The 13,033-nt window shown below is 41.8% G+C and overlaps 1 protein-coding gene across 2 annotated transcripts in view; it reads left to right on the top strand.

The window, feature by feature from the left end:
• Shc3 (SHC adaptor protein 3) overlaps window positions 1-13,033 on the top strand; it is a 175,310-nt gene that overhangs the window by 89,603 nt on the left and 72,674 nt on the right. For both annotated transcript variants that reach the window (XM_021263727.2, XM_004851323.4), the window contains exons 3-5: window positions 3,538-3,601; window positions 6,251-6,370; window positions 9,177-9,230. In XM_021263727.2, coding sequence (XP_021119386.1) covers window positions 3,538-3,601; window positions 6,251-6,370; window positions 9,177-9,230 — 238 coding nt within the window. The remainder of the gene's footprint in view (window positions 1-3,537; window positions 3,602-6,250; window positions 6,371-9,176; window positions 9,231-13,033) is intronic.

Raw genomic sequence — 13,033 nt, forward strand, 5'->3', positions numbered from 1 at the left:
ACTCCTTTTTAATTTGCTGTTATTGGTGCTTGTTTGTTGCTCCTCTCCCTACTAGGATATAAACCAAAGAGGGCAGAAAGTACCCAACTATTCTACTGTGCTTCCTTTTTTATTGCTTCATTCGGTTCTTTTCTTCTTTTACTTTGTGTGGCACTGGGAATTGAACCCATGCCTTGGCACTGAGCTATAGCCTAACCATTTTTATAATTAAAATTTTTTGTTTTGTTTTGAAAGAAGTTCCCACTAAGTTGCCCTGGCTGAACTCAAACTTGCCATCCTCCTGTCAGAGTGCTGGAATTACAGGCACATACTGGCATATCCAGCTTCTGTCCTGTTTTTTATTGTGCGCTCTATTTTCTACTTTTTGTTGTGTGTGTGTATGTGGGGAGGGGCAGCCTTGGTATGGATGAGCAGAGAGATGGATGGGTGCTACATGACTTCAAAAGCTCCACATTTCAAAGAAAAAGCTACTAGTCATGCAAGGTACTGGCTCTAACGATGAGAATTTTATCCTGAATCAGGGATGATGATAAAATCGTGACACTGAGGGTTAGCATTGTGGCAGGGCTGGCTTCTGTTACTTTCGGATGACCACAGAGTTTGCCAAATGTTGCATTTTCATTTTGGCTGAGCTCTGAGGTCAGGATTTAGCCTGCTGAAATGGGGCCCATCCTGAACAGAACATTAAGAAACAATCTATATTATTAAAAACAGGGCAAAATTGGTACCTGGGACTCAAAGAGGGATTAAATGGAATTACACAAAGCTAAATACTCATTGCTAAATGAACACATTGAACAGTATTGCTCACTAAAATGCACTGAGCTTAAACAGCAAGGAAGAAAACTGAGAATAACCACATTTAAAATTAGACTTTGGAGTTAAAGTAACTAATTTCAGGCATCTAAATATTGCAGTTTATAATAGTTGTGTCACATTTCTATTTCAAACAGAAATAGACACCATCAGCCGGGTTGAAATGAGGATTCGCACGCGCGCACACACACACACACACACACACTCACACACACGTATTAGCACATGAACATTAGAGACAAATTTATGCCAATTATGAAGGCAGAACATTTTTTCCGAAAGGCAGCTTGATTTGAAAACCTCTGGGATTCCAAAGGCTCAGGGGGATCCTTAGGACTTTTCTTGACTGCAGAAGCTCTGAGGAACTTCTTATATTTGCACATTTTAGGGACAAAAGATTGATTCCTGAATGGAAGGTTTGTTGTCCGCAGTCTCTTCCCAGTACTCTCGTGTCCTTCCCTCCCCGCTTTCCCAGAAGCAGCACACAGGAGCTGGAGTTTGACTTTTACTAGCCTGTGTTCATTTGGAAAACTGTTGCTCAGACTGAATTTTTTTTTCCTTTTTGTTCCCGTGTTGGTGGATGGGAGAAGTTTGATGGAGTCAGGGATGTTTAAGGAGTGACTTGAGGGAGACACTCCATATACAGCATTTTTCTAGTTTGCTGAGATTTGGCTGCTTTGCAGAGCTAAATGTATCATTTAATTTAATAACTACAGTGTCTAGATTCACGAAGTTACTTTTAAAAATTAAACATAAAATACAGATTGTGGAGTTTATAAAGTTCTATGAAGAGACAATGTGTTCTTTTCTTCTAAATTAAATGAGGAATTTACTTTTTGACAGTACTTTGAAGCCTGCATATTTGATAATTTTGATAGAAGCACAGTTAGAATATTATAAAATAAACAGGAACAACCCTAAGCGTCAAAAAACATTTGCTTTTCACTTTACTTTTTGCCACTCATGATGACTCAGTCTACAGTTTTCCTGGCATCTGAACTTTTAGAAAAATATTTTTTCCTACTTCCAATAAGTGAAATAAATGCCAAATGCAAAGCTTGTTTCAAAAGTCTCTTGTCTAATTTGACAAGGACATATCTCTCCTAAAAGCATTGTATCATGGCCATGATTTTTTTTCAGATGGTAGAAATTAATTGCAAGAAGTATTCATTTTGGAAAATAAGTGGACATTTCTGAGGACCAATTATTTTCTGTTCTATTCACTGTTTCTCCAAAGAGAAAGATGTTTATTTTTCTCTATGCTCTTGTAATATTTTCTCCTCTTTATGTAGCAGTAGAGAAGTCTGCCACTTTGAAGCTACTTTCCTTCAGCTCATCTCCCTGTTATTTCCCACCTGGGCTGAGTCGTGGTGGAGCTGCATTTGCTTCCAAGTGTTCCCTTCCTGTCACCATCTGTGTGGTCTTCTATCACCTGGATTTGGATCTCAGCAGCCCCCTCTCTTGTCTTAATGCCTCACTCTCCCTATCCTCCTGGCTACCTCGGGTCAGCCCCATGTGTGAGGCCCCTCTAGTCCCTGTCAGTGTCCCTCAACACTGGGGACACTCTTGTCCTCAACTGGTGACACTGCTCCATGTACCTGCTCTGCCCCTAACCTCATTTTAGGCCCATTTATATGCCATGGAGCTCCTCTCCTCTATTAAACCCTCTTGATTTCATAATATAGCTGCTCCTTGACTTAGAAACCTACCATAAGTTGAAAATCTATTAAATAAATGCATGAGTACACCTGACCTGTGGATCATGCTGGCTAGGGACACAGCACACTGAAGAGTGTGGGATATTCACTTTATGATCTCCAGGCTGACTGGGAGCCTGGACTCACTGCCACAGCCCAGCATCATAGGACAAGATGGAATGGATGGACCTGGAGGTCATCACGTTAAGTGATATAAGCGAGACTCACAGACAAGTACTGCATGGTCTCCCTTATACGTGGAAGCCAAAATAATTGACCTAAGACCTGAAAGTAGAATAATGATTACTACAGGTTGGGAAGTACTGAATTTTGTGGATAAAGGGAGGCTAGATTTGAGCAGTGTGCACTGTATGCATATGTTGAAATATCACACTGAACCCCATTTATATGTACAATTAATGTATGTTAATCAGAAATAAAATAAAATATTTAAAAGAAAACTTTCTACTGGACACAGAACACTTTAACATCCTTTGTAAAGTTGGAAAATCCAAAGTGGAATCATCATGAGTTGGGGGCTGTCTGTATTTGCAACTGCAGAAGCTGGGAATCAAGTTCAGCATCATAATTCTTTTAACCAAGTTCTAACTCAATTGAGAAGGATCTTGATCAATAATAGTGATTGAGTGGGTTTGGCCCCAGCACCGTACCCACAGAAATGAAGATAAAATTGGGAAGAGTGCATTCTGGGGTGCTGATTTTAAAAACTGGAGTGTTAACTGATTAGGAAAGAGAGAAAGACGTGGCATTAATCATCTTGCATTTTATCATGCAGGCACCACAATGAAAAGAGCTAGAATATAGCCAGAGAGAGGTTTTAAGATGCCTCATTTGTGTTTAGTTTTACTTTGTGCGGGAGGGATGGGTACCTCCCCTCTTGACAGCTCTGTTTTCTATGCTGAAATAAGCAGGTAGTTGTTTCTTCAGTATGTTTGGAGAGTCCCTGCGTTATATAATCCCGATTGGCACATGGTAAATGGATCTCTCTTCCTGTCCTCCCAAGGGAAGCCATCAGCCGTGTTTGTGAAGCTGTGCCTGGTGCCAAAGGAGCCCTCAAGAAGAGAAAGGTACAGCTCCTGACATTGTGGGTCTGGTTTGTCTTCCTTGCTTCTTCTCTCCTGTTACTCCTCCTCAAACACACAAATGTTCATTGTCTTCTCTCCAGGGCCTGATTCTCCTCCTCTCTGAAAGCAAAGAGGCTGAGATTATACTCTTTCACATGGCTGAAAGCAGTGAGCTGTCACTGCTGACCAATAGCAGATACCCTGGTCACTTATTGTGGCTTAAAGACACCAATGACAGCAAGCACTCGGCCAGGCTGTCCTTTAAGTACTTACATTAAATCACATAATCATAACAACTCATTGGGGTAGATCTCCAGCAAGTGCTGATAAATGTGTATCAAACAGCTCTTGGGATTGGGCACTTGTAGCATTTGCCAATTTCTGTGGTGTATATATTTCCAAATGGGTAGTGGACTGCAATCTTCCAACATGATGTCCCTGGAACCAGAGTCCATAAGACTTGTAGTAAGTAGCTCATCATTAGATAGTGTTCCCACTACGCAGGCTTAGCAGATATTCATAATGTAGCAAAAACCATTAGAATTAGAAGAGTATTGAATATTTATTGTTTTTAAAATATAATCTAATTAGGAGTTTGCATAAATCAATTTTTAATGACAGCTGTGTTTAATGGCTAGCTTGTACAGTTCCTAAAACTTTTAATAGTTGGCTCTCATTAGCTGATACAAACCACTGGAGCTCCTGGTATTACAGATAATAAAGACTGAGGCATAGAGATGAGAAGCCGCAGTTTGAGTAGGAGAGGAGCTGAGATCAAGCTCAATCAACTGTCCCAGAGGCTGAGTTAAACTTCTCATCTTGAATATGGTTGGACTAGAAGAAAAAAATCTGAATTAAGAGAAATCACAGGAAAACCCTTTTTAGTTAAGTGTTTAGTAAATACATAATTTCAATACCCACAATCATGGGCTTTCCTATGCCAAGATGGAATTGTGGGGAAGGATACATTGGTGAATCCCGAAACTGCCCTGAAGACAATCCTTTTGGATTCCAGACCATTTGGACAGTTGCTGGCTTGGCTGTGTTATTCCCAGGGCTCCAGGTCACACCTGTTTTCAGAGCTAGGGGACATTCATGAATGCACAGGGCAAATGAATGTCAGGCAGAGAACTATGGGAGACAGCTCAGGTGTGCCAAGCCTGCATTCCAGCCACTCTCCGGAGATATTGAGGACGAAGAAGAGCTCCAGAATCTTGAAAGCAGGAGCTAGGCAGGCATCAGGGAACCTCATCTCCAACAGTTAGGTGGTACTAACAAGTTTTGGGGTACAATCATGGTCCTCATGGTGGGAGGAGGTGGAAAGAGTGCCGATTTCTGGGCTTCTCCTCAGGTGTGCTTGACCTGAATCTCAGGGCCATGTCTAATTTGGAAGAGCTCTTTCAGCAGAGTTAACTAAAAATAAGATTGGCACAGAGATCAAAGGAAATAGCTTTTATCTGGGAACTAAAGTGCTCCAATTCTGGCACACTGAATCAGGGCAGCCCTGATGGTCCCCTAAGGCAAGTGCAGGCAGGAGTTTTTCATAGGTGATTTCCATAAAAAGTTGTTCAGGGAGGCACCTTATTGGCTGGGAAGAAACCCTAAATGGCAAACCATTTCTGACTGGTTACTTAATTAGGGTACCCCTGATGGAGAGACACAAAAGTTTGCTGGAGGGATACTGATTTTGGTGGCTTCTCCCAGTCTGCTGCAACATTCTGGGTTTGACCTTCAGCAGGTGGAGTGCAACCCTCAGAGTCTCCCAAGTTTGCTTTAGAAAGCTTTAGTCTTAGTTACGTCATTTTCTTTCCCAGGAGTTTGAAAAAGTGTATGTCTAGTTAGGAAGTAATTGGCATTTTGAAAGAGGATGTTTTAATCCAAATTGAAAGGATGGGTTAATCCCAAAGGACAGAGACATGAAGGTTGGCAGTACTCACCCAGGGACCTGTGGAGAAGACACCTGGCTAGCAAATGTGTCCCCTTGATTCCTGGGATGAAATACCTTTCGGGCAGGGTGATGGGCACACCACTTACAGCCAGCCTGTGTCTGTCATCTGTGCTGGCTCCAGGCTATTGGTTCTAACTGGACAGTGTCTGTGCTCCCTGACCAGGAAGCTGTTTGTGAAAAGGATTTGTGGCCCATTCCCTTTAGCCATGAGCATGGTCACAGCCTGCTGAGATTGCTTGTCTCCTTCAGTTTTCCCTGAGAGGTAGTCTTCCCTTCGTTTGCTGAAGCCAGTTTCTGAGTCTGCAAAGCTGTTCTCTCCCTGGTTTGTGGCATTTCTCCCAGGTTTACACCTAAAGGGCCCCCATGAGATTTCCCCATGTAGGCAGAGGTGGCCAGGAAGAATGAGATCTCTGCTCTCAAAAGCCTTCATTTTGGTATTTGCATATTATATCTTTTGTAGTTTGTACAGTGCATATTATAGAATGTGAATATGAGCATTGGATCTGCCCTCCCAGCACATTAATTTCACTTTTGTCTTCCTGTGCCTGAGCAGGGGAGGAGCAGTCAGGGTGGTTTGAAAGTGTAGTCCACATCCAGGCTTCACCTGTTTAGATGAGAACAACACATTTTATTTATTGGAGGCCCTGTCACTGAGGCCTCCATAAGCAAAAAAAAAAAAAGCTAAAATGCTCTCAATTTCACAGCCTCCAAGCAAAATGCTGTCCAGCATCCTGGGAAAGAGTAATCTCCAGTTTGCAGGGATGAGCATCTCTCTGACCATCTCCACTGCCAGCCTGAACCTGCGAACGCCTGACTCCAAACAGGTGTGTGCTCACTCCAACCTCCCGAGAGCTTTACAGAGAATGTGTTTTATCAGTTTTTGACTACTCTATGTACTTTAGCCACTTTGATGGGTTACCAATAAAATGATGGATGAGATTAGTTGTCTTTAATTCTGCTATAAGTTACCTTTTGAGGGAGAATAATGCATCAAATTGTTGGTTTACTTGCAATGTAAGAAAAGGTGATATATGTGCAAATGTCTTCTCTTAATGTCCTTACCCTTTTGTAAGCACGGTTTTATTGGTTTTCCTAGACCACATTTTTATTTTATCACTTTTTAAATGGATGGCATGTCATGGTCTCATGACAGGAGCATTTCTTCCTTGGAGGTTTGTCATGTTGAAGGAGCCTACAGTTTACAGTGTTGTAGGGTTCATGAGATGTGTTATATCTATAGCATAGACAGGCTGGAATGAGTTCTGAGCTGAGCAAGGCAGCACAACCATGTTTATTATGGCTAATTCCATTTAGGAGGATTGTGCTCCCATGCAGAGTCTGTCTTTTGGGTTCCTCTGATCTATCTATTGGTTTCTCCAGCAGGAAAAACGGTATGTAAATAACTGCCCTGTCTACCAGCACAACAGTTCTGAAGGTCAAAGGAAGCAGAGGAGGTGAACATGTTTGTGCAATATAAAGGGGGGCATGGAGTGTGGACATCTTCCAGCTCTGCCCAGACTCAGCCTCAACCGCTGGCAGTGAGAGCTAGAAATTGTGGAAATCATGTGACTTCATCTGTTCTTTTGTGCTGGGGATCCCTCCCTAATCCGTTATCTTGTCACATAAACTCTTCTACTGATCGATTTAATGAGCCCTTGAGGCTGTGGGTAAGGTCAGCCACTCTCCGCCGAGGATAGTCCCCACCCCCGTGCACTGCTGCTTACCAGTCCAGTCATCTGCCACATGGCACGTGGGCCTTCTGGGTCTAGGAGCCCTGGGACTAAAGCCCTTCATTCTATGGGATCCTAACCCCAAATACTCCTCATCCCCAACCTCTGTAAAAGAGAAAGGCAGTGAGGATGATGCCAGGAGGGTGGGCCTGCCCCATCCTGGGACAGGGGGCTGGCTGGGTGTGTCCAGCTTGGGTTTTCTGGCCCATGAGCTGTGTGGGCCTGAGGCATGGACACCCAGTGGCTGCTGGCCCCTTGACAAGGGCACAGTCTGGGGCTAGTTGGGCAGAGGGCAAGTGCAAAGTTCTACTCTCCAGTCTGCTGACTTTCTGTTCAGAATGTAGTAAAGTGGGAATGGTCTGGGGAGACATTCCCTTCTCTCTCCAGAGAGCAGACAGGCAGCGCCCACTCCACTCTACAGTGCTAAGGAGGAGAACGGTGATGAATCCCTCAGAGCAAAAGCATATGTTATAGATCAGAGTCAATTAGCTCTCATTTTCTTATTGCCCTTTGCAATTTCTCTGTTGCATGAAGGGATTGGATGCAATCACACAATAATGGTCCTGCATCGTATTGACCAAATATCCCTTCCACTTTTTCCTCTAAATTGTAGCTTCTGTTCATAGTTAATTTCTAAACCACAGTTTTGGAGCTGCCTTATAAGCAGAAATGAGATAAGTAAAAAATTAATTATGCAAAAATTACAAACTAGTTTGTCATTCTTTAGGAATTCTATTTCCTCACTGTTCTCTTAGGAGCTGTTTGCCTGTGGTCCAAAGGCAACTATTATTGGTTTAAGTCCCTAAGGGCCTGGCTAAGACTGTCCTGTGAGCTCTGTTGCTTTGGATTTACTTATATATTCAGGTTTTCCTAGATCCTGAAATTCTGCAAATGCCAACAACTGAAGTAGGCAGTTAAACATATTTCATTTTATCTTATAATTCAATTAAATTTTATTTCAAAGTTTTGCAGAAGCACATTTGGAAAAATCCCTTGGTTGTTGTGATGATGGCTATGTAAATTCCAGCCATCTGCTCAGGGACAAGGGCCTGGGTACTGTGCAGAAATAAACCTAGTTGTGTTGGGATGGAGACAAGAGCTATTCTCCCACCCCTGGAAATTTACTTCAATGTCATTACATTATCTTTAAAGAGATAAAAATAGCTTAGAAGACTCATGTAGCTTTTTAAATTTAGGGCAGGTTCTAATTTACTCAGTGTCTACTAAATTCCACTGTGTGCTGCAGTTTATAAAGCTAATGGAAATTTCCCATTTTAAAAATTAACTTGGAATGTCCTCTCTGGTTTTTAAGTTGATAAATTGCAAAATGCTTCAGATGGCAGTGACTTTGAATCTTGGCTTTCTGATTTATATGTGCGGGTACAAATGGGATGAAGAGAGAGAATGAACCACACTCTCCCTCATCTTGCTATAGCTATGGGATCTGTAGTGCTGTGCAAAACAGAAGCCATAAGTGGCAATATTTTGGTGGGTGGGTGAGACATTTTCCTTCTGGGAGAGGTACAGTTGGTTGCCAAGACCCTGGCTGGAGACTGTGTTGGAGTACAGGTCTGTGACTATGATATGAGCCCTCTCACACCCAGCAAACCTCCTCGATCCTCCCCAGTCAAATGGGTTTCTGATGGTTTCTGCTTCACGACTGGTGGCTAGAAGGATTAAAGGAGGTTGTTCTAGCCAGCTAGCTACATGGCAGCCATTGGGCTGTGAAGGATCGTGAAACGTGATCTATTGTCATGCATTTCCAATTGTTACTTTCATATGTGTACCATATATCAGGAAAACTTGCCAATTTGTATTGCTTGCCAACAAACAGTTGGTTTTGCAAGGTGTAGAAAAGGGTACTGATTACACATTTTGTTTCTTGTTTTGGGCCTGCCAGATCATTGCCAACCATCACATGCAATCCATCTCCTTCGCCTCTGGGGGAGACCCGGTAAGTCCCTTAGACTCCTTTATCTTGCTCTTGTTGGGGATTTCTGAGAAGGGGACCCAGCTTCAAAAACCCTTAAGACATTATCAAAAGTTAATTGTGATGTCAACTATTTCCTTCTCTTGATTTCAGAAACTCTTCTTGACTATCGTTTGGAAGGGGGACCTGAGAAAAGGACCTACCATTAGTTTTCATTTCATTAGCCAAAAGCTGTTAGAAAACTTTTTAAAAATTGGCCTTCTTTAAACACTGCCAGTTTTCAGAGTTGCTGGGGTCTTCTCACATAGGCATTCTACACTTGCCTTGCTTGCCTTTTCTTTTTCCTTTTGGACCTCCAAGCCCAGGCCCTGCTCACCATGTGCTCACTGTGGACATCCGGCCCTGCAGAGAAGTCTGTCAAGAAGTCACCAGAGTGGGGTGTACAGGGGGAGGGGAAAAAACAAGGTCACCCCTTCCCAGCAGTGAAGGCTCATCACTTACTTCCTTTCCTGCCCAAATGTTGTTATGCTTGCTTTTGCTGGTCTGGGTGAAAGTTTTCATCTGTCCAGAAAAAATGTTTTAAAATTAAGAAGATAAAGTGAAAAGTTGGAGTTAAATTTATTCAATTGAAAAAGATTGTGCTGTATTCTATTAATCAGCTTTCCCATTGCTGACACCCGCAATTTAAAAGAGAAGAGGTTTAATTGGCTCACAGTCTAGGGGATTCAGTCCATGGTTGACCAGCTCCAAGACAGGGATATCATGTAAGGATGAAAGAAAGCAAAGCTGCTTGGTTCATGTCAGCTGGGAAGCAAAGCAGGGGAACAGGAGTGGACAAGGGATCTGATGTGGTACCCAAGGCCACCCACCTGTGACTTACGTAGATGCACCAGGGTTTGCTTTACTAACCTGCTAGGTGTTTTTTAATCCAATGAAGTTGACTTGTCAGAATTAACAGTCCCATGTATCTTGAGATGTCTTCTTTACTTTTTTTTTTTGGTGTTAAGTAGCTTTTTGGTAATAAAATGATGGTGGCTTATAGGTTGTTGCTTTATATTATTTGGCCAAACTCTCAGTAGGAAGTCCTCAGATTTCATGCAAAAGTGTATTGGTCCAAGATAGCCAATGTAATTGGCAAGTTCTATTCCTCCTTATCTCAAGGCTAGGGACCCTGTCTATTTCTAGTCCCAGGAAGGGGATTTTCTTCATGACCTTCCCACCTCTTCTCTGGACTCCTTCTACTCAGGTACTCAATCATAGAACTGCTGTTTATATACATTCCAGAGCCTCACCATTCCTACTGGACAGTACAAAAGGGTTGCACACAGGTGCTTCTCCTTTTGAAGCTGTGGCAGCTACCAGGGGCGGACACAGATGGTGCTGCAGGGTCCTTCCAGGACTGATGCAAGAGCTGAGAGAGACTTGGGCCTCCCTTCTCCTTCCTTCCCTCCCCTCTCTCCCCCCCCCTTTGTCTCTCTCTCTCGATGGGATCATAGTTTCTTAAATGTTGAAGGTAACCCAGTTTGAAAAAATAAAGAAAGATGCCTTTTCATCTGTATCAACAGCTCCTTTCAGTAATTCTCTTGAACCTTAATGATATTATGAATGCAGATACAAATATCTTAATAGTGGGAAGACAAATACTTGACTTGGGTTGAAATTACTTTATTCTCCAGGATGTACACAGGACTAGGTATTTGTAAAAATTTCCTCATTAACAATCTGTAATCTGTTACATTTCTGTGACTTTTTTTCTGATATAGAAAAGGTCATGATCCGGGGGACAGCAAATTTCATTGTTTTCCTTTTTTTAAAAAAAGATTTTATTTTATGAAGAAAACCCAAAATTTTATAAATAAATAATATGAGAATAACAGTAGTTATTACACTGTTTATTGTTATCTTCAGAGTAGTTACTCAGAATACAAGATGTAAACCAAAAAGATTTTTACAAAAAAGAAACAAATAAGATAATAACACAAATATTTCTTTTCAACAAACTAAGATAAACTAGTAGTATAAATGAAACCAATTAGGGTCTGTATTGAAATACCTTTACAATGGGAATTTGTAATTTGGGGAGGTATTTGAACTTCTCCTTATTTCCTATTTATCTATTTTACTCTTTTTTGTGTTTCTCACATAAGAGAAATACATACAAGACTGTGCATGAGATCCCATTCCAAATTGGTTTGTACCCAGGATTTTAACACGGTTGATAGGTGTTCTCGATAAAACCAACAATCCTCGATTCTGGGCCTTATTCTCTGCTAAGTGTATGTGTCACTATGACTTTGTTCCTTAGCCTACCCAGTAGGAAAATGGTAGATATAAATGGCAGGTAACACAGACTGAAAAACATCATTACTGTTCTCCAAAATAGGGCACATGACAGCTACCATATGCTGTTATCAGAAACGTTGAAAGACCATCAAAAGATGAAATATCAGGAATGTCAGAAGTTCAAGCCTAGCCTGAGCAACTTAGTAGCTTATCAAGAACCTGTCTCAAAACAAACAAACAAACAAAACAGGCTAATTGGGCATGTGGCTCTGTGCAAAGCCCCTGGTTTCAATCCCCAGTACCACAAAACATAAACAAAAACAAAAAAATGCAAGACCACTAACAGAATGCTCAAACAAGATCAAGCACAAAGGGTCCTGAGAAGTGAGAACAGGGATCGAAGAAATAAGAATAGGCATTTTTCGGCACCCGTTTTGAATTTAGCGCATTCACCGTGTATCTGGGTGATGTCAGGAGCACTGTTTTCAGCCTGCACTCCCCTCCCGTGCTGGAGAAGGCTCAAGAAGGGCATGGGAAGCATATCTTGACCTGGCGATTGGCCATCTCAGGGACATGTCTTGATCTTCTTTCCCCAACTGTGAGCCACAGTGGAGTTTCTCAAGTTAGAGTAAGAGTTTTTAAAAATCCTGTATATACCAGCAGTGCTGATTCAAATTAATTACCTTAATGCGTACAAAATTAATGAATTGACTCTTTGTGTTTATACTTTTTATTGGACCCTAAAACTCAATCAAATTTAGATGGTAAATACAAAGAAACACTGTGAAACCAATAACATTTAAAGTGACATGAGCTCGCCATGGATTAAGTTGGCTGAGCCTGAATCTCTGCTCCCGGACGCCACTGGATAGGCCTCCGGGGTGCAAAGCCTTCGAGTTCAGCATTTCATGGGCATCTGATAAATTAATTCTTCCACTGATTTCTACTACTCAAGATAAACTTCAATTGTGCATCATTATGTACGAATCTCACAGCAACTGGCTTCAAATAGGACAAAGGCACCTGAACTCTCTTCTTTTCTTTCTAGTTTTTTAAAAAACCTAGCACTTATAATAATGTGAGATCAAGTGTAAATTTTGGCCCTGAAATTGCATGCAGAACATGGCAATACTGTGGCCATCTAAATGATCCCAGATTTTCTCATATTGTTTAAGATCACTATGGAGAGGAAAGCATGAAATAGAAAAACAAATTTTGCCAACATCTCATACACTGGAGAATATACTCCAGTCTTCCTTGATTCTCAGTTTGAGAAATCCTGGGACTCTCTAGGATGCTTACAGAGGCTCCTAAAGACCCTTCCAACCCACATCACATGAAGCCAGAAAGAATCTATGATTAAAGCTACACTCTGTGTTTTGGGCAGTAGTTTCAGATCCTTACCAGATCCTCCTGGATGGAAATGCTCACAATTCAGTTTGATGGTTTCACTGCCTCCTTTTCCCTTCCCTACTCAGTTTGAGACAATATTAGTGAACAGGAAAGGAAACTGCTCGGATGAGCCTCACCCTGGGGAATGTCTT

The sequence above is a fragment of the Heterocephalus glaber genome, unplaced genomic scaffold, assembly GCF_053883595.1.
Source record: "Heterocephalus glaber isolate CG9 unplaced genomic scaffold, H.glaber_assembly_v1.0 deba00000621, whole genome shotgun sequence".
Taxonomy (NCBI): Eukaryota; Metazoa; Chordata; class Mammalia; order Rodentia; family Bathyergidae; genus Heterocephalus; species Heterocephalus glaber.